General features: G+C 45.3%; 1 protein-coding gene across 3 annotated transcripts in view; it reads right to left on the bottom strand.

Moving 5' to 3' along the window:
* Window positions 1-14,129, bottom strand: part of LOC139227787 (sphingomyelin phosphodiesterase 2-like) — a 49,897-nt gene extending 35,768 nt beyond the window's left edge. For 2 of the 3 annotated variants that reach the window (XM_070858835.1, XM_070858837.1), the window contains exons 1-2: window positions 14,041-14,129; window positions 276-359 (exon numbers count right to left, since the gene is read on the bottom strand). In XM_070858835.1, the coding sequence (XP_070714936.1) occupies window positions 276-359; window positions 14,041-14,117 (161 nt within the window). In that variant the 5' untranslated portion in view covers window positions 14,118-14,129. Of the gene's footprint in view, window positions 1-275; window positions 360-1,228; window positions 1,403-14,040 lie in introns of those variants that run through there. The other variant, XM_070858836.1, reaches the window with a different exon arrangement.
* Between the last annotated feature and the right edge of the window lie 8,656 nt (window positions 14,130-22,785).

Here is a 22,785-nt window from a genome sequence, read left to right as displayed (position 1 = left end):
TTGCCGTTCCAGCACAGGCAATGCATTCCAGATCATATCTCGCCATGCAAAAAAAAATTCTCCTCATCTCCCCCTGGTTCTCTTGCCAATTATCTGAAGTGGTCCAACTGCGCAGTGGGATGGCGGAGACTGACTGTACTTAGCAACGAGACTGAAGCAGGGGAGTCAAGGCAGATTCAGAGGGGAATGGGGTGAGAACCATTGAAACGCTCAGAGTGTAATCTGAACATAGATCTCCTCTGCGCAATTAACAGCCATAAAACATCAAGACTCACCAGCAATTGAGTGTGAACACTCTGAACCTTACGGCAGATTCCTCCGACATGGTGGCAGGTAAACAAGGTCGAACGCTACAGGAACTTTAAAAAAAAGAAAGAGAACTTTACATTTCTGCAGCATATGGTCTGTTTATCTGACACAGTGGGTGAGATGGAACAAATTCATGCCAGCTTACCTCATAGTTCAAGCTAATACCCATTGAAATCTATTTTTTCCCCTCACTTGATTTAAAATGTTCATGTGGGAATGGACATTGATTTTTTTTTTAATGCATTTACCCAACTTATTTGGAGTAAGATCACGCTTTGATATTGTGCCTTTGTATCTGCTTTTCCTGCCCTGTCTTTCCCAATGCCTGGAACTCACAGGAGCCTCCAACATGGCCAGGAGGCTCCAGAGACCACTCCGGTGTGACTGGCTCTCCGTGACTTTGCTTCCTCTGCCTCCTGCACATCTCCTGGTAAACCCCCTGCGTTTCATGTCAAGAACTGACTCGAACTTGCACTGTCCACCCGTACGGTCACCTCTTCCTCGGAAGCTAGTGTCCGAACCCCTCCCCATAGTTGGGAAGCGCCTCAGGCCCACGCCCGGCCACACTCTGTGCCGCTGATCGTTAGTGCGGTAACGCTTGGTAACACCATTGAAGACAGATGGATCGCTGCGGGGACCCTGCAAATCCTCCCCTAAACTATTCTGCCACCCTGTTCCCTGCCGGCAGTGATGGAGCAACCTCGTGGAGCGAACTCTGCCCAGCAATGTGCTTGCAGTGGCAGCTGATGTTGGCATCCATCCTTTGCACAGTCAGCTTCAGCCAGTCTTCATTAATTGAGATCGGCTGCACTTGGCGTCCAAAATCTCCATCGCCTCAGGGAGTGCCGTACAAAATGGCTCATCCTCGCATCATCTTTAAACAGCGGTTTTTAAGTACAAAACATATGAGAATACTTACATTTCTATAATGACTCGTGTCGTTGAAAGTCTCAAAGATCTTCACAGAATGAATTAATGTTGCAGCCACTGACGGGGTGCAGGCAAAATATGCAATCGGAGACAAATGAGGGATTGAGGTAATAATACAGATGGGAACCCAAGAAGTTTTGAGCAACCAGGCCCAAACAGCTGTCCCCTCTCTGATCCATGTCACTTTAATGTTTGGAATCATGTGACGCTGCAGTGTGATTTCACTTCCTTTTTATCGCACAGTGCTTCCTCAGCACAATCACACAGGAAGCATACACGCTTCAGTCCACTGACAGCCCGGAGCACCAGATCCCACAATGCATCCATCACCTTCTCTGGAGTGAGTCACACTCAGCCGCAGGACCTCAGTCACACAACGGGAAAGATGGAATAAAAAAAATCCCTGCTTAAAAAAAAACCGGGACACACATTGACAAATTCAGACGATAAAATCACCCGACGAAATGAGCTTTTGCAAAATTATAACCTCTCCCCAAAAACCCAAGGACACCATTAATTTTCGTCGAGCCATAGATTTGGCACAAGATACAGTCAGAATGAACGCATCAACCTCACAGATGCAAGAGGCACTCGACTGCTATCACAATGCAGATCTCACGTTTTCCTCATGCTTTTAATTATTGTCCTATAATCACTCCCAAATATCCACCATTTCCTCTAGAAATCTCTGGCATTTACAGCACCTTGCCTCCAAGTCAAAAGGTCATGGTTTCCAGCCCCACCCCAGAATCTGAGCTGGTAATCTAGGCTGATACTACTGCGCTGTATTGGGGGAAGGTTTATACTTCAGATGAAACATTAACCCATCTGCCAGTTGAGGTAGATGTAAAAGATCCTACTGTATTAAGAGTAATACAGCACATAAGGGACCATTCAGCCCATCGGTCATGTGCCGACTCTTTGAAAGAGCTATATATTATGCCCCACTGCCCTGCCCTTTCCCGATCCCCCTGCATTTTTCCCCCCAAGTATTTATCCAATTCTCCTTTGAAAGTTCCTAGTGAATCTGCTTCCACAACCTTTCAGGCAGTGCATTCCAGATCATGACAACTCACTGCATAAAGAAAATTTCCTCGTCTGCCCTCTGGTTCTTTTGACACTCGACCAGCTCCGTTGGGCCGGCCACATTGTTCGCATGTCAGACACAAGACTCCCAAAGCAAGCGCTCTACTCGGAACTCCTTCACGCAAGCGAGCCCCAGTTGGGCAGAGAAAACACTACAAGGACACCCTCAAAGCCACCCCGATAAAGTGCAACATTCCCACTGACACATGGGAGTCCCTGGCCAAAGACCGCCCTAAGTGGAGGAAGTGCATTCGGGAGGGCGCTGAGCACCTCGAGTCTCGTCGCCGCGAGCATGCAGAAAACAAGCGCAGGCAGCGGAAAGAGCGTGCGGCAAACCAGTCCCACCCACCCCTTCCCTCAACGACTATCTGTCCCACTTGTGACAGGGACTGTGGTTCTCATATTGGACTGTTCAGCCACCTAAGGACTCATTTTGGGAGTGGAAGCAAGTCTTCCTCGATTCTGAGGGACTGCCTATGATGATGATTTGACAATTATCTTAAATCAGTGTCCTGTGGTTACTGACCCTCGGCCAGTGGAAACAGTTTCTCCTTACAACATCCCTCGCACAACCAACACACCACCAACAGAAGGTCTAGTCAGCCATCCATCTGCTGTGTTGAGAGAGTTTGTTGCGTACAAATTGGCTGTCGTGTTTGCTACAATGCATTGACTGCACTTGGAAAATTACGCCTACTGTAGTGTTTGAAGAACAGTCCCTGTGAAACATTCTGGGATATCGAGGGCCTGACAGGATGTTACATAAATGCAAGTTCTTGTTTTTGGCTGTTTATTAAAGCTGCCCAGACTAAACTTGCAAAACACTTCACCAATTTTTCGACTATCCACTGAAATAGATTATACAGGTTTTTCCAACTGAACAGTTGAACTACTATTGCCGGATTTTGAAATAAACATTTTTAAAAGGGGAAGGTCAGTCCAGGTAATGAAGTCTAGCAATGGAATACCAGGAGAGAGGGGGCAGCTCCCATCCCAAATGTCCCACCAAGCTGCTCGTACTTACCCATGACTTCCTACTCATCAAACGGTGACTGTTGTTTCTGGGATCCATCATCTCCCAGTCAAAAAAGGGCAGCCCAACAAGAGAGGGGGTGGTTCTGGACTTGGTTTTAGGGAATGAAGCTGGGCAGGTGGAAGGGGCATCAGTGGGAGAGCATTTTGGTGCTAGTGACCATAATTCAGTTAGATTTAAAGTAGTTATGGAAAAGGACAAGGATAGACCAGGAATAAAAGTTCTAAATTGGGGAAAAGCAAATTTTGCTAGGCTGAGAGGTGATTTAGCCATAGCAGACTGGAAACAGCTACTTGAAGGTAAATCAGTGTCAGAGCAGTGGGAGGCATTCAAGGAGGAGATCCGGAGGAGTCAGACCAAATATGTTCCCTTAAAGAAAAAGGGTGGGACTAACAAATCTAGAGCCCCCTGGATGTCGAGGGGCATACAGGGTAGGATAAAGAAAAAAAAGGGAGACTTATGACTGACACCGAGGGCTAAATACTGCAGAAACTCCAATGGAGTATAGAAAGTGCAGGGATGCAATTCAAAAGGATATTAGGAAAGCAAAGAGAGAGCATGAAAAATTCTTGGCAAGTACAATCAAGGAAAACCCAAAAGATGTTTTGTAAATATATTACGAGTAAGAGGGTAACTAAAGAAAGGATAGGGCCTATTAAAGATCTTAAAGGTAATCAGTGTGTGCAGGCGGGAGACATCGGTAAGGTTCTTAATGAACACTTTGCGTCCGTTTTCACAAAGGAGGGGTGAAGCAGACATTGCAATCAGGGAGGAGGAATGCGAAATTATAGATGAAATAAACATAGTGAGAGAGGAAGTATTAAGGGGTTTAGCAGCTTTGAAAGTGGATAAATTCCCAGGCCCGGATGAAATGTATCCCAGGCTTTTAAGTGAAGCAAAAGAGGACGATCATTTTCCAATCCTCTCTGGCTTCAGGTGTGGTGCCGGAGGACTGCTAATGTGGTACCTTTGTTTAAAAAGGGAGAAAGGGATAGACCGATTAATTACAGGCCAGTCGGCCTAACCTCAGTGGTGGGAAAATTATTGGAAAGAATTCTGAAGGACAGGATAAATCTTCATTTAGAAAGACACAGATTAATCAAGGACAGTCGGCACGGATTTGTTAAGGGAAGGTCGTGTCTAACAAATTTGATTGAATTTTTTGAGGAGGTAACAAGGAGGATAAATGAGGGTAGTGCATTTGATGTAATGTATATGGATTTTAGCAAGGCTTTTGATAAGGTTCCACATGGCAGACTTATCAGGAAAGTAAAAGCCCATGGGATCTAGGACAAAGTGGCAAGTTGGATCCAAAATTAGCTGAGAGGTAGGAAGTAGAGGGTAATGGTTGATGGGTGTTTTTGTGACTGGAAGGCTGTTTCCAGTGGGGTTCTGCAGGGCTCAGTACTAGGTCCCTTGCTTTTTGTGGAGTGCATCAATGATTTGGACTTGAATATAGGGGGTATGATTAAGAAGTTTGCAGATGATACTAAAATCGACTGCGTGGTTGATAATGAAGAAGAAAGTTGTAGACTGCAGGAAGATATCAATAAACTGGTCAGGTGGCAGAACAGTGTCAAATGGAATTCAATCCAGAGAAGTGTGAGGTAATGCATTTGGGGTGGGCTAACAAGGCAAGGGAATACACATTAAATAGTAGGACACGGAGAAGTATTAGAGGAACAACGGGACCTTGGAGTGCAGGTCCACAGATCCCTGAAGGTAGCAGGCCAGGTAGATAAGGTGGTTAAGAATATGGAATGCTTGCCTTTATTAGTCAAGGCATAGAATACAAAAGTAGGGGGGTTATTCTTGAACTGTATAAAACACTAGTTAGGCCACAGCTAGACCACTACATGCAGTTCTGATCACCACATGACAGGAAGGACGTGATTGCACTGGAGAGGGTACAGAGGAGATTTACGAGGATGTTGCCGAGAGTAGAGAATATTAGCTATGAGGAAAGATTGGATAGGCTGGGGTTGTTTTCCTTGGAACAAAGGAGGCTGAGGGGTGACCTTATTGAAGTGTATAAAATTATGAGGGGCCTGGATAAAGTAGATAGGAAAGACCTATTTCCCTTAGCAGAGAGGGCAAAAACCAGGTGATATAGATTTAAAGTAATTGGTAGAAGGTTTAGAGGGGATTTGAGGGGAATGTCTTCACCCAGGTGGTTGTGGGGTCTGGAACTCACTGCTTGAAAGGGTGGTAGAGGCATAAACCCTCACCACATTTAAAAAGTACTTGGATGTGCACTTGAAGTGCCGTAACCTACAGGGCTATGGACCAAGAGCTGGAAAGTGGGATTTGGCTGGATAGCTCTTTGTTGGCCGGCGCGGACACGATGGGCCGAATGGCCTCCTTCCGTGCTGTAAATTTCTATGATTCTATGATGAACTAACCACTCCAATGATGCTCAGTTATTCCATGACTCTGCCATTTTCTGTAATTACACGTATATATCACACACACACGCTGGAGGAAATCTGAACCTAACTCACCGGGTAGAAACCCCACGGGATTGGGTGGAACATCCTACCCAATATTACTCTCTGCTGACTTCAATGGAGAGTCAAATCCAGCAAGCGTTGCACCTGCTCCCATCAGTTTCCCGACAGACTATCAATTGACCCCCAGCCTCAACAGCTTTTTGGGGGGGTAGAATGTTCCAGATTTCCACTGCCCTTTGAGTGAAGAAGTGCTTCCTGACATCACCCGTGAACAGCCTGGCTCTAATTTGAAGATTATGCCTCCTTTGTTCTGGAGCCCTCCACCAGAGGAAATGGTTTCTATCTACCCTTTCAAATCCTTTAATCATCTTCGAGTTTAATTAGATCACCCCTTAACCTTTGATACTCAAGGCAATACGAGCCCAGTCGATGCAACCGGTCCTCATAATATAACCGTTAGCACCGATATCATTCTCCAAGGCCAAGATATCCTTCCCGAGTTGCAGCTTCTTGGCAACAGTTTGATGGATGATATGGCCAATATTCATGAACGAGTGTTCACGGTCAATATCTCTGCTGAGCTCCATCCTGCACCCCCCGGTTTTCCACACACAAGCTTGCCTGGCAGTTTTCTCCTTCCCCACCATCCCAGTGGTGCCGACGCCAATTATAGCTCCCCAGATGCTGTCATGACAAAAGTCAACCAATTGGACACGGATCAGGAATCCAATTTGGCACTGCAGCGGAATGGATTTTGCCAGGTTGGGATTTTTCCCTGCACTGCCAGGATCAGTGAGCGAGAGCTTAACTCAGCTTTCTGGGAGGTGGGGGCATGGGGAGACAGAGGAGACCAGTCACATCAGTTCAGCCCTGCATAGGAACACAGGCATTACTAGATGAAGATCGAACACCGTCCATCTAGTTCGCCTTCCTCGCCGTCAGAAGGTCGTGGATTCAAGTCCCACTCCAGAGACTTGAGCACAGTGCTGTGCTGAAGGAGTGCTGCACTGTCGGCGGTGTCGTCTTTTGGATGAGATGTTAAACCGAGATCCCGTCTGCCCTCTCGGGTAGACATAAAAGATCCCACGGCATTATTTCGAAGAAGAACAGGGGACGTTCTCCCTGGTGTCCTGGCCACCTCAACTAACATAAAAAAAATATTGGTCATCACCACCTTGCTGATTGTGGGAGCGTGCTGTGCATAAATTGGCTGCCGCGTTTCCTACATTACAACAGTGACTAAACTTTTTTTTTTTAAAGTACTATATTGGCTTTAAAGTGCTTTGGGACGCCCGGAGGTCGTGAAAGGTGCTATATTAATGCAAGGCTTTCTTTCTTTCTAGATCCTGATGCAAGATAATGGAGATGTTAACTAACTAACTGGACGAACCAATGCTGACATTGCTCGTGTATGTCGATGAAGTTGAGGACAATAGTAAACCCCAAGGTTCAATTGAATGGGATGGTCATATTCCTTGACCAGCACCTTAGGCACTATTAAAGATTTCCTCCATTCCATATTGATAAGCAGCTACTCTGGTTTAATTAAATCATGAGAGATGGTCTGCCCCATGCCAATGGGTAAGTCAGAGTCTGGTGTAATAATTTTGAGGGGCATTATTTTGTCTCCTTTGAAGGGTCAGGTCCATGGCTGGCTGGAGCCCTCTGGATTGATAAGTCGGTGGGCAGCGACTTCAACAAGACAACTTGTATTTATATAGCGCCTTTAAAATTGTAAAACGTCCCGACACACTTTACAGGAGCGTTATGAAATAAAATTTGACACCGAGCCACAGAAGGAGATATCAGGGCAGAAAAGAGGTAGGTTTTAAGGAGCATCTTAAAGGAGGAGAGAGAGGTAGAGAGGTGGAGAGGTTTAGGGAGGGAATTCCAGAGCTTAGGGCCCAGGCAGCTGAAGCCACGTGGAGCGATTATAATCGGGGATGCTCAAGAGGCCAGAATTAGAGAAGTGCAGATATCTGGGAGGGTTGTGGGGCTGGCAGAGAATAGAGAGATAGGGAGGGGCGAGGCCATGGAGGGATTTGGAAACAAGGATATGAATTTTAAAATCGAGGTGTTGCTTAACCGGGAGCGATCTCACACAGTTAAGGGGGCAGCTCCCACAGAATCTATATGAATTTCTTAACTAGCTGCCAAAGGCTGCAGTTCCAAAAGCCTGAGCCAGATTAGCCTCAAAGGGGTTAAGCTACTGCAATGGTCTATGTTTAGAGAGCGGTACCTTTATTGTTTTTGTATATACTGAGGGGCAGGAAATATATATTTTCTTGTAAACAAAACACTCACTCATTCAAAACCTGCACCCAATGTCAGTAGATTGCTTATCCAGTCTGTCTTCCCTAAAGCACGTGACTCATTCCAGATCCTGGGAATTAGAGTAAAGGATCTCTCTTACAATCCCTGGGTCTCACCATTGTTTATTTAGATACTGTGCAGAAAAAGGTGCACTCCATATCATAGGAGACACAAGGTCCGCTAACGGAGCGACCAGAGATGCCGATGTCAAGAAAATGAGTAGCATTAAAAAACCCCAAACTGTGGCAGGAAACATTCTAGCTGGTATGGCAGGAATTTTCCGGGGGTCAGCGGGCAGGATCGGTGGCAGGTCGGGTAGGAAAGTGTTTTTTGTTTGACAGCAAGTCGGGAACTGGCTGTCAACCCGTCGCAACGAGCCTTTCCCAATGTCGGATCTGCCAGCGCTGAGCAGGCGATTCATTACCATCTCGTTGACAGATTACTACCGGGCTTTTTTAAACTTACCTCTTCACTTTAACTTCATGGCCACAGGAATCACGCTGTTCGGGGACCTCGGTTGTCAATCTGAGGCAGGAGTTCAGTGGCCATTGCTCCAACTGATTACTTGACAGCTTCAAATGTACAGTAAAAGCTCCCACCTGACTGATATTCACTTTCCTCAGCCACAAGCTGTTTCTCAGTCCATTTACAGCACAGATTCTGTAGGCTTTCCACTCTAACCTCATTGGATGAACTCTCTCATCATTGATAGAATGCTTCTGTCATCTCTACTTCACCTGCCATCTATTCCATCAACAAGGAGGGCAAGAGAGAAGGAGTGGTGGAAATAGACAGAATGAGATGCATTTATATTGTGCCTTTCACCACCTCAGGACATCCCAAATTCAACTAAGTACTTCTGGAGTGTAGTCAATGTTGTAATGCAGAAAACGTGGCAGCCAATATGTGCAAAGCAAGTTCCCATAACAGCAATGTGGCAATGACCAAATAATGTATTAATGATGTTGGTGTAGTGATAAACCTTGGCCAGGACATCGGAGATAATTCCCCTGCTCTTCTACGAAATAGTGCCATGGGATCTTTTACGTCACCCGAGAGGGCAGACATGGCCTGGGTTTATCGTCTCATCTAAAAGACGGTACCTCCGACAGTGTTGCACTGGAAACCTGGTTTATGGGCTTAAATAGTGAGCTCACTCGCCATGAATCTGCAGTACAGCGTGCAACTCATGTCAACGGGGAGGAATCAGCCGCCACTGCGAGCAAATTTCTTAAAGGGGAGGGACTATGCCTCTTTAATGCCTCAGCCATGGAAGTTATGAGAAATCTCCTGAATGCTAAGAGAATTCCTTCTCACCAGTTGGATCATGGGGAACACAACGATATGTGCCATAACCTCAGCCACAGAATCCTTCAACAAAAGAGCTAAAATATAAGAACAGGTTGCAGAGACTAGACTAGTATTCCCTTAAGTATAATTGAGGTGATTAAAAGGATTTGATAGGGTAGATAGAGAGAGACTATTTCCTCTGGTGGGAGAGTCCAGAACAAGGCGGCATAACCTTAAAATGAGAGCTAGGCCATTCAGGGGTGATGTCAGGAAGCACTTCGTCACATAAAGAGTAGCAGAAATCTGGAACTCTCTCCCCCAAAAAGCTGCTGAGGGTCAACTGAAAATTACAAAACTGGATAGATTTTTGTTAGGCAATGGTATTATGAATTATGGAGCAAAGCAGTTAAACTACAGATCAGCCAAGATCGAATTGAACTGTGTCGAGGGGCTGAATGGTCTACTCCTAATTCTATTTGGCAAGTGTCTCTCAAGTCGTTTGTGGATACAAATCCTCAGAGTCCCAAATATTGATGAATTCTGCCTTTGCATGAGGCTGGGGCTGGTAATGCGGGATGCATTACTGAATTTAAACCGTCAGCCTAAAACAAACCTCTATCAGTTGCATTAACTACTGCAATCAGATGAGCAGGAAGTCTGTTAAATATTCATCTTTAATCTTCGGCAACCAACATGCTTGTAACCAGCAGCACAGGTTTACCATTACACTAGACACTGTGGTACCAACATGATTAGCACATTTTATGATAAACAAATTCAACAATCTTCATATCTTATCACTGGCAATTAAAAGGAGGGAAGCGATGTACATTCAATAATGAAGAGCTTTATTGGTGGATCCAACACAATACAGAATAAATGACAAATCCTCCAAACAAATTCCACTGCCAAGTGTTTTGAGGCAGGCGCTGCCATTGGTGTTAGCCATATTTGCACAGCAGTGGATATTTTACAGTCGCACATCCCAGAGACAGCGGCCGAATGAAGGTCAAGGCCCTGTGCACACACAACTCACTGCTTCATCAATTCCCTATTAGGGGGGAAAATACCAATTCATACTGGAGGACAGTTCAACAGGCACCAGTGACACCACCAGTACCTCGCCCAAGTGGCCATTCTTCATGTACAAGCCTAGACAGCACCAGATTATTCACAGGGGATATTACAACCAAGCCCGACCCTGACATGAAAATGGCATGTTGGCCTTCATAGCGAGGGGATTTGAGTACAGGGGCAGGGAGGTGTTGCTGCAGTTGTACAGGGCATTGGTGAGGCCACACCTGGAGTATTGTGTACAGTTTTGGTCTCCTAACCTGAGGAAGGACATTCTTGCTATTAAGGGAGTGCAGCGAAGGTTCACCAGACTGATTCCCGGGATGGCGGGACTGACCTATCAAGAAAGACTGGATCAACTGGGCTTGTATTCACTGGAGTTCAGAAGAATGAGAGGGGACCTCATAGAAACATTTAAAATTCTGACGGGGTTAGACAGGTTAGATGCAGGAAGAATGTTCCCAATGTTGGGGAAGTCCAGAACCAGAGGTCACAGTCTAAGGATAAGGGGTAAGCCATTTAGGACCGAGATGCGGAGGAACTTCTTCACCCAGAGAGTGGTGAACCTGTGGAATTCTCTACCACAGAAAGTTGTTGAGGCCAATTCACTAAATATATTCAAAAAGGAGTTAGATGAGGTCCTTACTACTAGGGGGATCAAGGGGTATGGCGAGAAAGCAGGAATGGGGTACTGAAGTTGAATGTTCAGCCATGAACTCATTGAATGGCGGTGCAGGCTAGAAGGGCCGAATGGCCTACTCCTGCACCTATTTTCTATGTTTCTATGACCTCAACAAATGCCCACATACACTTCCCCAGAGCCACGATCCAGCACCCCCTGTTCATTTGCGTTCTCCTTCTCAACCCAGGCCTGGCTGAAATCAGCCAACTCCAGAGGATTCATCTCATTGGGCACCAGACACAGGTGCTGTAGGATCCAGTCACATCAGTTCTTCTTCAGGGGCAAAACAATCTGACGCTTTGGCCTCCACAGGCTTGATGGGATGCCACATAGGTCAGCAGAGAAACACCAGCCACACTGTGCAAGATCAAACAGTTCTTATCCGAAGAGGCCGCCTTGTGACGGGGTACTGCAGAGGCCTTATGTGAATTCTTAATTGCCCCGAGAATGGTTCCATGGTGTGTGTGTGTGTGGTGTGAGGTTTGTGGTGTGAGGTGTGTGGTGTGAGGTTTGTGATGTGTGGGCGTGTGCGCGCGCATGCGTATGTGGATGGATTGGGAGTCCTCTTTGTTGCAAAGAATTTATTTTTGCCGTTCGTCAACTGCCAATGATTTTTCACACAAGGAATCGAGCAGAAGTGTTGGAGAGCATGGGATGGATAACTGATTAGAACATGAAAATATACATCAATCACAATTTTCGAACATCATGTCTTGTCTTTTTCCATATATTTATTCGAAATGATGTCTACTTTTATAATGGAAACTCTCTATGTAAATTGTCACACCGTAACTACATGTGGCCACCAGTCATGGCACTGCAGCGCTTCCATTGGAGAGGTACGCAGTGTGACATGTTTACATAGGAATTTAGAATGGAAAAAGTTGACAGAAAAGAATATAGATAAGATTTTTAGTACAGAAAGAAAATCTTTTGTTTAAATTGCACCTTTCACATCCTCAGGATGATCCAGAGTATTGTAGAGCCAATAAATATATCTGAAATGAGCTCACTGTTGTAATGTAAACACTGCAATCAATTTATACACAGCAAACAACATAAATGGCCAGTTAATCTGTTTTAAGATTCTCTTGGTTGATGAATAAATGTTACTACCCTACTCTTCTTCAAAATAGTGCCATAGGATCTTTTCCATCCACTCGAGGTTTAACATCTCATCCAAAAGACGGCACCTCCAACAGTGCAGCACTCCCTCAGTCCTGCATTGAAGTGTTGGCCTGGATTAGGTGCTCTAGAGTGAGACTTGAACTGACAATCTTCTGACTCAGAGGCAAGGGTGCTACCACTGAGTCACGGTTGACATATTACAGAAGTTCCTCTCGTAAAATGTACCGCTTCAGTTCCATGGGCACCACCCTTGCAGCCCGATCTTGCTCATAATGGCCAGTCACATGCAAGTTTAGACAGCAAATTCTGGAAAACTATTTGACTGTGCAAGGCATCACAGTCAGACTCAATGGTAATGCATAATCACTTTCTAGCTGCTTAGCAGGAATGGAATCCTGGCCGACTTCTCCCTCTCTTGCTGAGGCACTACAATCATAGCGGTTCCACTATAGCCCTAGCTGGCATTAGGTAACAGCACAGACAGGGATTTAAACCTGGCAGCACCTAGTCTATATGGCTTAGCTACTCACGAGGCTATCAGTTGATCTGACAGCATCATTTATGTGGCTCAACCTTGAATCTGGGCTCACAAGTTCAAATGCACACTGTAAACAGGAGCCTCTTCCTCAGCCACCCTGTATTGTGTACAACATTTGCACAAAGTAGGAGTATCACAGGTTTAACAGCAGTAAAAAAAAACAAGAGAGAGACAGTAGCAGTTTCAAAGATCTCGACACAGCCATTGATATAAATAACTTGGGAGCATTGACAAGCCAGTAACCAAAGCGAGAGCTGCAAGTGACAGAGTAAAGCATAAAACAACACAGTGCTCAATTGACTTCTAATAATTATGTCAATCTCTGGACGAGACCAGTTTTGAAACCATTCCCTAATATAATTTCTCCATGTGCTGCCTATACAGGTCGTGGAGATGGAGCAAAGCAAGACCTGCATGTCCCTGATTCACAGAGTGCCCAACTGGAAGAGACCGGTGACTGCAAACACAATCACTGCAACTATACGATTAAAGAACTGTCAGGATACATCAAGAAATATCAGGATATAGCATTGCAGCATCTTCACCGCACGGACTGCAGCGGTTCAAAAAGGCTCACCACCACCTTCTCAAGGGCAACTCAAGATGGGTAATAAATGCCGGCCTTGCCAACAATGCCCTATCCAAAAAAATTAATTACAAAAAAGCATATAACCCCATCCACACCTACAATCCTTTAACTTAAAGCATCTTTTGGGTTGTAGAATCATAGAAATTTACGGCACGGGGGCGGGGGCATTTGGTCCATGCGCTGGAGCGATGGAGCCACCTTCTCCCAGTGCCAGGGCGAGATAGGACACTCACTGATGCCTCATTGGATAGACGGCACCTCTGACAAGTGCAGTACCCCGGCGGCACTGCACTGGATGCATCAGGCTGGATGATGTGCTGGGGTGGGGGGGGTCACTGGAGTGGGGCTTGATGCCACCACCTTCGGGGTGCTGAGCCCTGGGCTGACATTCAGTGCACAGCAACAGCTAAAGGGCTGCTGCTGCAGGGGGGGGGGGGGGGGGGCAGGCCTGCATTGGGTAAAGTGCCCGCAGCGCCGGCCAGCCGGCCTGCCCGCCTCCCGCACACTCTGCCCGGCTCCGGGCTCCGATCCCTCGCCACTACACCACAGCCATCCGCCTCAGAGGCAAGCCCCGCTCCCGCTCACCCCGGAACCCTCAGCCATCTCGCGGTTACTGACCGTGCGCAGGTCCACGCGACGCCCGCTCCCTCAGCACAGCGCACTGCAGCCGCCGCCGACCGACCAACTGCTCCCATTCAGCGCGCTCCGCTTCCGGTCGCCGCGCTCAGCCCGCCGGGTAGTGTAGCCCCCAGTCGGTTACCCCCCGGATCCTGCCTACAGCTCCCGGCGTGCTCCGCGCCGCCCTAGGGACGTTGCGGGTAGTGCAGTTTGCGGCCACCAGCCCTCCCCTTGCCCCGCGCCTGCACCAACCTGTGCTGCCAGAGTGAATGAGAGATCAGGCAGAGATTGGGGGCAGGTTGGCAGCTTCTGTGCTGCTACATGCTCGCAGTATATGATCAGCACGATTGAGAGATTTGAGAGAGCTTTTTTATTTGTAAGTGTCATGTATTCAACTATCATTGTAACCCATGTATAAGCTGACCTAAGTTGTACACCTTGAGAACATTGGGGTGAATCAAATGGGGGTGAACTTGTAACCTGCACTTTCAGGTATAAAAGGGGAAGCTCCACCCACCTTCATCACTTGAGGTCTTGGTAATAAAGGTAACTGGTCACAGAGTGACCTTCTCTCAAGTATGGACCTCGTGTGCATTTATACTGTATAGTAAGGACATATCAGTAAGGGTAATATGCATATCAGAATAGTTGAGCTAAAATGAGTAATTGTTGTTTGGAATTGGTGGCTTTTGCCAGCTCAGTCATTGTCACCCACTAGTTTTGTACCGTCATTGTTTTTGGTGCCCGCCACAAACTCCGTTCCCTAGACAGATGCAGCGTGATCCGCTGAGATTTCCAGCATTTTCTGTTTTTATTACTGACTCCATCCCTCTCCCCAACTCCTGTCTGAGACTGAACTAGAATGCTCGTAACCTTGGTGTCATATTTGACCCTGAAATGAGCTTTCGACCACATATGCGCAGCGTAACTAACACTGTCCATTTACACCTCTGTAACATCGCCCGTCTCTGCCCTTGCCTCAGTTCAACCGCTACTGAAGCCCTTGCTTTTGTTAACTCTAGACTTAACTATTCCAACGCAATCCTGGCCGGCCTCTGTCGAAATCTCGACCTCCGAAAAGAATGACTCCGACACTTACAGCTCCGGTAGAAGTTTCTTTAATTTACTTGCTAGCAAGGGGCAGGTTACACTCAGTCAAGGGCTAAGTGAACACCTCCCCAATGGTTCAGTTTAACAAGATATTTATACAGTAAAACCCAAGTTCTGGCCTCTCCCTGTGTATTGCTCTGTCTCACAGTCAGTGAACACAGATAAAGAGTTAATTACTATATCCTGGTCCTGACATGGTATCCAGATATTTCCTTTTGTCAGGGTTATCAGTTGGCCAGCCGGCCATTACTCCATGAGTCATAGGTAATGGGCTATCACCTGTCTTGTATTGTGTCAGGATAGTTCAATTTCCTGGTCAGTTTATCTGTTTGCATCAAATGGATGAGGTCTCTGCAAGAGATAATGGCTAGAAGATAAGGGTGGGGTGACATGGAACTGGTGTCATGTAGACAATAGGAAAGCACCATGGGGGTGTACTTGTCTCAGCATGACTTGTCTCCTAGCTGTCTGATGGCCATCACCCATCTCAAACCAGGTTTAGCTGTTTATGCAAGCTGACTGCTAAAATGCAGAAAGTTCTGGAAGGGCCAGGATTCCATTTTGATATATATATATTGCAAAGGGCACACAAATACCGTATGGTATCAGCTTAGATAAAAATACATTTCCACATTCCCCCATTTTGTCCTTCACAAGGACAACTTAATCCATTCTGATCTTGTACAGTCTCTCCATTTCCATTTCCACACAAGAGCCTTCAGCAGTTGTTGCTACCATAACTCTAGCCGTGGTCTCGGTAGGTAACATAGTTTCTCCCACCCTGGCACAGCAACACTTAATGACGACAAATAATAGATTCAGGGCGAAGACTATCAGCAGGAATATGATCAAACCCTGTACCACAGATTTCCCCAGGGCTCCCAACCATCCTGATGCCCAACCCCACAAGGAGATACCGTCCTGGCCAACTGTCTGTTTATACTCTATTACCTTTTTCCTGATGTTTTCAGCTAGACTGCCGATATCTTCTGATTTATCCGGGATATACGTACAGCATTCTTCACCTATTAATGCGCATGTCCCTCCCTCCTTGGCTAGGAGATAATCTAAGGCCATACGATTTTGGAGAGCCACTGTTCGAATAGCTACCATTTCGTCATTTATCCCTTCAAAGGCTTGGGAAGTTGCGTTGGCTACTGATTCGACTAAGTTAGCCAGTTCCCGTAACTGTCATTCGGTCGATGCTATTCCATAGGGTGGCACCATTACCTTGAATATTCCGTTTAGCCACGTCAAATCCCGTTTAAATCTGTGACTTCCATAGGCCTCCCTTAGAGTCTTTACTGATCTGATAAGGGGTATCACATATCCTAAGTAACAGGACCCTGTCCAGTTGGCTGGTAACCATGGGTAGGCTTTATGGCCACAAATAAAGTAGGTGCAATTATAGGGCGTCAGCTCCTGGTCCTTTCGCACTATCCCTACTCGAGTGGTCTCACCTTCCCACCCTTCACCTGGGGCTTTGTTATGAACCATTGTCCAGCCAACGGTTGCTATCTTTCTCTCAGTGGGATTAGTTGTGGCTTGCCATTTAATCATTTGGGAACACTTGCTGCGTCCCATTTCTGGTCCTGTAGTCTCATTACTCACTAGGCATATTATACCTTCAGGATTTCCTATTCTGGGAGTAATGCTTAGGAAGGGAGGCTGATGGTTATTATCATAATTGGGCTGGTACCATCCCTGGAAGGCTGTAAGTTTATACCCTGCCGACCTCCATTCTGTTTGCTCCTTCGTTTCTGGCCCCTTAGTTAGGTTTGTCCTATTTGGCACTGTCAACCATTCTACATTTCTGATTCGTTAAAGGGGACAGATCTCAGGGGAATACCCCCTTCGGAGTGGACAGGTACATGGAAACATATCCAACAACTCGACAAGTTTCTTTCTTAAGCATACTTATGACTCAGTGCCATAAATACGTTTACGTGCAATTCCCTTCGGTGGTGTGTCTGTACCCCTGGTGTAATCAATAATGTAAAGTAAAACCCTGTCAAGCCCAGCACCATCAGTCCCCATAGTCCATACAGTTCCTTATTCAGTCTTCCTTTTTTCTGTTCCTCTGATTCCTTCGTCCCTTCCTCCTGGTCGGGTGCCCGTTTGCAATGGGATGCGTGGATCCATGTTGGTCTTTCCTTTACCTTGATTGCAGTATTGGTCGCCAGCAAGACCTGGTATGGTCCTTCGAATCTTAGCTGTACACTGCTTTTTCTTTTAAAAATCTTGATGTAAACGAATTCCCCTGGCTCCAGGTTATGACACTTCCCTTCCGCTGGCTTGACTTGGGCTTCCTTTACCTGTGAATGAAAGCTGGAAATACATTTGGTTAGTGCAATACAATAATTCAACATATTTTCCTCCATTTTGTGGATGTCCATCTGTTTTGCAGTAAATGGTGCTGTAAAAGGTAGTCGTTGGGGATGTCCCATAACTATCTCATGCGGTGACAGGCCTGTTGTTCTGTTGGTTGTAGATCGCATTACCATCAAAGCTAAGGGCAGCAGTCTGTCCATTTCAGTCCAGTGTCATTGCATAGTTTTGCCAGCTTATTTTTAAGCATTCCACTATATCTTTCAACAAGTCCAGCTGATTGTGGATGATAACTGCAATGAAAACGTTGATTAATCTGCAAAGCTTTACACATTTCTCTTATAACAGTTCCCGTGAAATGTGACCCGTTATCACTAGAAAGCTTAGCAGGGATTCAGAAGCACGGCACGATTTCTTTTAACAAACATTTAGCAACAGTAGTGGCATCGGCCTTTTTACATGGAAAGGCTTCAATCCATCTAGAGAACACATCTACAATAACTAATACATACTTAAATCCCATACACATAGGTAATTCAATAAAATCCATTTGTAAATGTACAAAAGGCCCCACTGGATTTGGGTGGGAGGCAGATTCTACTTTTTCCGTCTTACCCGGATTCATTGTCTGACAGGTAACACAATTTTTACAGATTTGTTTTGCAATTGCCGAAATACCTGGTGCATACCAAGTTGCCAAAATATAATCTGCCAATCCCCCTTTGCCTGCATGTGTGAATGTATGAATACATCGGGCAATCCATGGAAGTAAGGATCTGGGTGCCACCACGCGGCCGTCGTGGTGAACCCATATTCCTTCTGGATTTTTATAACATTGATCCTTCGTCCAGGTCACCACCTCCTCCGTACTGGCCTGTGTCTGAAAGGTCAGCACATCATTAATAGTGGGTGGCGGGTCTGAGCAATTATTTTTCCTTAGTGGGAACAATGACACCTGCATCCCCCCTTTTGACAGAGCTGCTGACTTAGCTGCATTATCGGCTCTGGTGTTCCCAAGTGCCACCTCATTCGACTGGCCTGTATGTGCTTGGCATTTGATAATGGCAAGTTTCAAGGGGCATTGAATGGCTCGCAGGAGATTTTCCACTTGTTCTGTATTTTTGATAGTGGTTCCTGAAGAAGTCAGGTACTCGCGAATCTTCCAAATTTGTCCATAGTCATGTGATACCCCAAAAGCATACCTGGAGTCAGTGTAGATATTAACTGTGTGTCCTTCAGCCAGAATACAGGCTCGAGTTAACGCAAACAATTCGGCTTTTTGGGCTGAAAAGGAGTCTGGAAGAGAGGCTGTTTTGACAACATTAAACTGAGTTACAATTGCATAAGCCGCTCTAGGTTGGCCCCTATCATTTCGTAGGGCTGATCCGTTAACATAGTACATTAGATCAGGGTTACACATTGGTACATCTGTTAGATTGATACGTGGTTTAGTCACTAATTCGGTTACCATTTCACATGAATGGGGTTCGCCGTCGTCTTCTGTGGGGAGTAGAGTGGCTGGATTTAAGGTAGTGCATCTTTTGATGATAAGGTTCGGATTTGATAACAGTTCGACCTCGTATTTAGTGGTTCTTGCGGAGGTTAGGTGTTGGGTAGCACACTTAGTAAGTAAAATCTCGACAGAGTGTGGGATATATAAAATGGTCTGATGATTTAGAGTTATTGTCTGAGCCTGTTGTATAGCATAATAAGCTGATGCCAACGAAGGAAGACATCCTGGTAGTCCGCGTGCCACTGGGTCTAGTTGGGTACTGAAATATGCTACCGGTTGCTGCCTGTCCCCATGTAACTGAGTCAAAACAGATTGTGCAAAACCCGACTTGTGATGCACAAATAAGTTGAATAGCTTAGTGTAATCTGGCAATCCCAAGGTGGGTGCTGAAGTGAGGGACTGCTTAAGACTCTGGAAAGCATTCCGGGATACTTCATTCCAAATCCTTTAAGCATTGTGAGAATATAGTAGATTCATTCACAGCTCGTAGGTCTTGGACAAACCTCCATTTGTGTGGGCTTCTGAACTGGACGAATCTGTGTGTTACACGGACTTCTCATTTATGCTTATAGTGATTCACAGATCACAGAATGTAAAGTACTTGTTTTCTAATCTTATTAAAAGGCTTCCAAACCCAAGATTTTTCCAATACACCCAAAATGTTGATCAAGGAGATCACCTGAAATATCTCAAAATCCCAATTCAAATATTGTACTGCCACTCTTTATCAAAAAAAAATCCTCTTACTGAGCTAGAAGCTTTTGTACCAAGATTTTACACCAAGAACAATGAGAGTGTACTCCCCCAGCCTGCACCTCGAGAGACCCACAAAGGCTTTTTAAAAAAAAAAGTCATTACAACTTTTAACCACCGGGACCATGTCTCAACAAACCTATCCTTTGTGCATTTCCTAGCTCCGTAACTTCTCATCCGAATAAATCCACACCTGCGCTTCTAACTTAAAATGTCTTAAACTTCCCACATACAGGACAACACTATGAAGGGTTAAAAAACTTCACTTTGTTTGAAAAAGTGGGTGGAGCTAAAACAAACAGGCAGCTCCACAACCTTTCCAAACAGGTTTCCAGACACAAGGAAGAAACACAGAAGCACTCTCATTCAAAGACAAGACATTCACGCACTCTCATTCAAAGACAAGACATTCACAAAAGTCTCTCTCCATTCAATAAAGCTTTTTTTTTGCTAGCTTTATTTTTTTTTGAATCCATAAGTCACTTTCAGGTTCTCTTTTTTAAAAAATTTTACATTTGATTTACTTCCTCTGTTAATTTTACATGAGCTTGAAGAATCGGAACCCAGGCCTTTTCTATTACTTTCCTTTTTTTTTCCACCTGGATCTCTGTTTATAAGACACTCCTCTAGACATGTTGTTCTCTCTAAATTAAATGAACCATCGGGTGGAAATGGCCTGTTTTCACCCTTTGTCCACTTTACCGGATTTTGTTTCTTTGGTCAATTGAAGACTGACCACAATTCTGGAGCATGACATAGGCTGGTGTGCCTTTTGTGGTGTTTTAACTTGCTCCGGCACCCATTCTGGATGATTAAGATTTTCCACAGTTTCTGATCTCACAATCCTTTCGGCCAACCGAGTTCTCTACGCCCACCTCTCCTGGCCGTTACGTGGCCTGAAAAGGCTCTTAATTCGGGCTCAGTCTGGGTGTGTGAGATATGTTGGCACGAACCAACCGTAGTTGATCAATCAGTTACTGTTTCTTTTCTTAATCAATCCTTGTGTTTTTTTTTTCCGAATCACAATTTTCCCTAGTGACTCTTCCCGTTTCTCTGATGGCAATCTCTCACAAAGGTATTGCACACAACAGTAATACAAGGACAACAAACAATATTCTCAGTCTGCGTTGTACGCCACTACAGACCGAGTCCTTAACTTATCCTAATAAAAAACTGATAAAACTTATGGTTCCATACCCAAACTCTTATAACATAAGAACCTTTGATCGATTGCGCTTTCTTTTTTTTTTCCTGTACTCTTATCACATAAGAACCCCTTCTGAATTAAAAACAATAAAAATCTTATCACATAAGAACCTTCGATCGATTAGCGCTTTCTTTTTTTTTTCTACTCTTATCACATAAGAACCCCTTCCGAATGAAAAACAATAAAAATCTTATCACATAAGAACCTGGAACCCTTTTCGATTGACTAGCGCTCCCTTACCTACTGAAACCTTCCCCGGGCTGTTTCGAGATTTTTTCAGAACCTGTTCTCTTCTGCTGGCGAGCTGAGAAAGAAATGGTTATAAAAAAATACCTTTAGCTTTTAAATGCCGAGTCTTGTAGATTGCAGTACCTCCCCTGTGGACAACAGATTACATATGCGATTCAACAGTGAAGAAACTTCTTGTGAGCAAAAGGCTCACCTTGTTTGGCCACTGAAGCCTTTCACTGGAGAGGCACTATGCCTGTTTCCGTTTTACTCACAGGACAGAGAGTATGCATCTCGGGGGAACCTCCAAGAAGTAACTGTCGAAATCTCGACCTCCGAAAAGAATGACTCCGACACTTACAGCTCCGGTAGAAGTTTCTTTAATTTACTTGCTAGCAAGGGGCAGGTTACACTCAGTCAAGGGCTAAGTGAACACCTCCCCAATGGTTCAGTTTAACAAGATATTTATACAGTAAAACCCAAGTTATGGCCTCTCCCTGTGTATTGCTCTGTCTCACAGTCAGTGAACACAGATAAAGAGTTCATTACTATATCCTGGTCCTGACATGGTATCCAGATATTTCCTTTTGTCAGGGTTATCAGTTGGCCAGCCGGCCATTACTCCATGAGTCATAGGTAATGGGCTATCACCTGTCTTGTATTGTGTCAGGATAGTTCAATTTCCTGGTCAGTTTATCTGTTTGCATCAAATGGATGAGGTCTCTGCAAGAGATAATGGCTAGAAGATAAGGGTGGGGTGACATGGAACTGGTGTCGTGTAGACAATAGGAAAGCACCATGGGGGTGTACTTGTCTCAGCATGACTTGTCTCCTAGCTGTCTGATGGCCATCACCCATCTCAAACCAGGTTTAGCTGTTTATGCAAGCTGACTGCTAAAATGCAGAAAGTTCTGGAAGGGCCAGGACTCCATTTTGATATATATATATTGCAAAGGGCACACAAATACCGTATGGTATCAGCTTAGATAAAAATACATTTCCACACCTCCCACATTCTACCCTACATTAACTAGAGGTGATTCCAAACTCGACTGCCCGTGTCCTAACTCGCACCAAGTCCCGCTCATCCCTCACCCCTGTGCTCGCTGACCTACATTGGCTTCCAGTTAAGCAACGCCTCGATTTCAAAATTCTCATCCTTATTTTCAAATCCCTCCCTTTTTCTGTAATCTCCTCGAGTCGCACAACCCCACGAGATGTCTGCGCTCCTCTAATTCTGCCCTCCTGAGCATCCCTGATTGTATTCGCTCAACCATTGGTGGCCATGCCTTCTGTTGCCTAGGCCCCTGGAATTCCCTGCCTAAACTTCACCGCCTCTCTACCTCTCTTTCCTCCTTCAAGATGCTCCTTAAAACCTACTTTTTCTTGCGCTAATTTCTACTTATGCGGCTCCGTGTCAAATTTCTATTGCCTAATACTCCTGTGAAGCACCTTGGGACATTTCACTACGTCAAGGTGCTATATAAATAAAAGTTGTTGTTGTTGTCTTAATCTTTTGGTTTGCACCCTCTGTAAACCTGAGGCCATCCAAAACTCTGCTGTCACTGTACCAAGACCCGTTCACCCATCACCCCTGTGCTTGCTG

This window comes from Pristiophorus japonicus, chromosome 17 (assembly GCF_044704955.1).
Source record: "Pristiophorus japonicus isolate sPriJap1 chromosome 17, sPriJap1.hap1, whole genome shotgun sequence".
NCBI lineage: Eukaryota > Metazoa > Chordata > Chondrichthyes > Pristiophoridae > Pristiophorus > Pristiophorus japonicus.
This window is presented reverse-complemented; position numbering and strand designations above follow the sequence as displayed.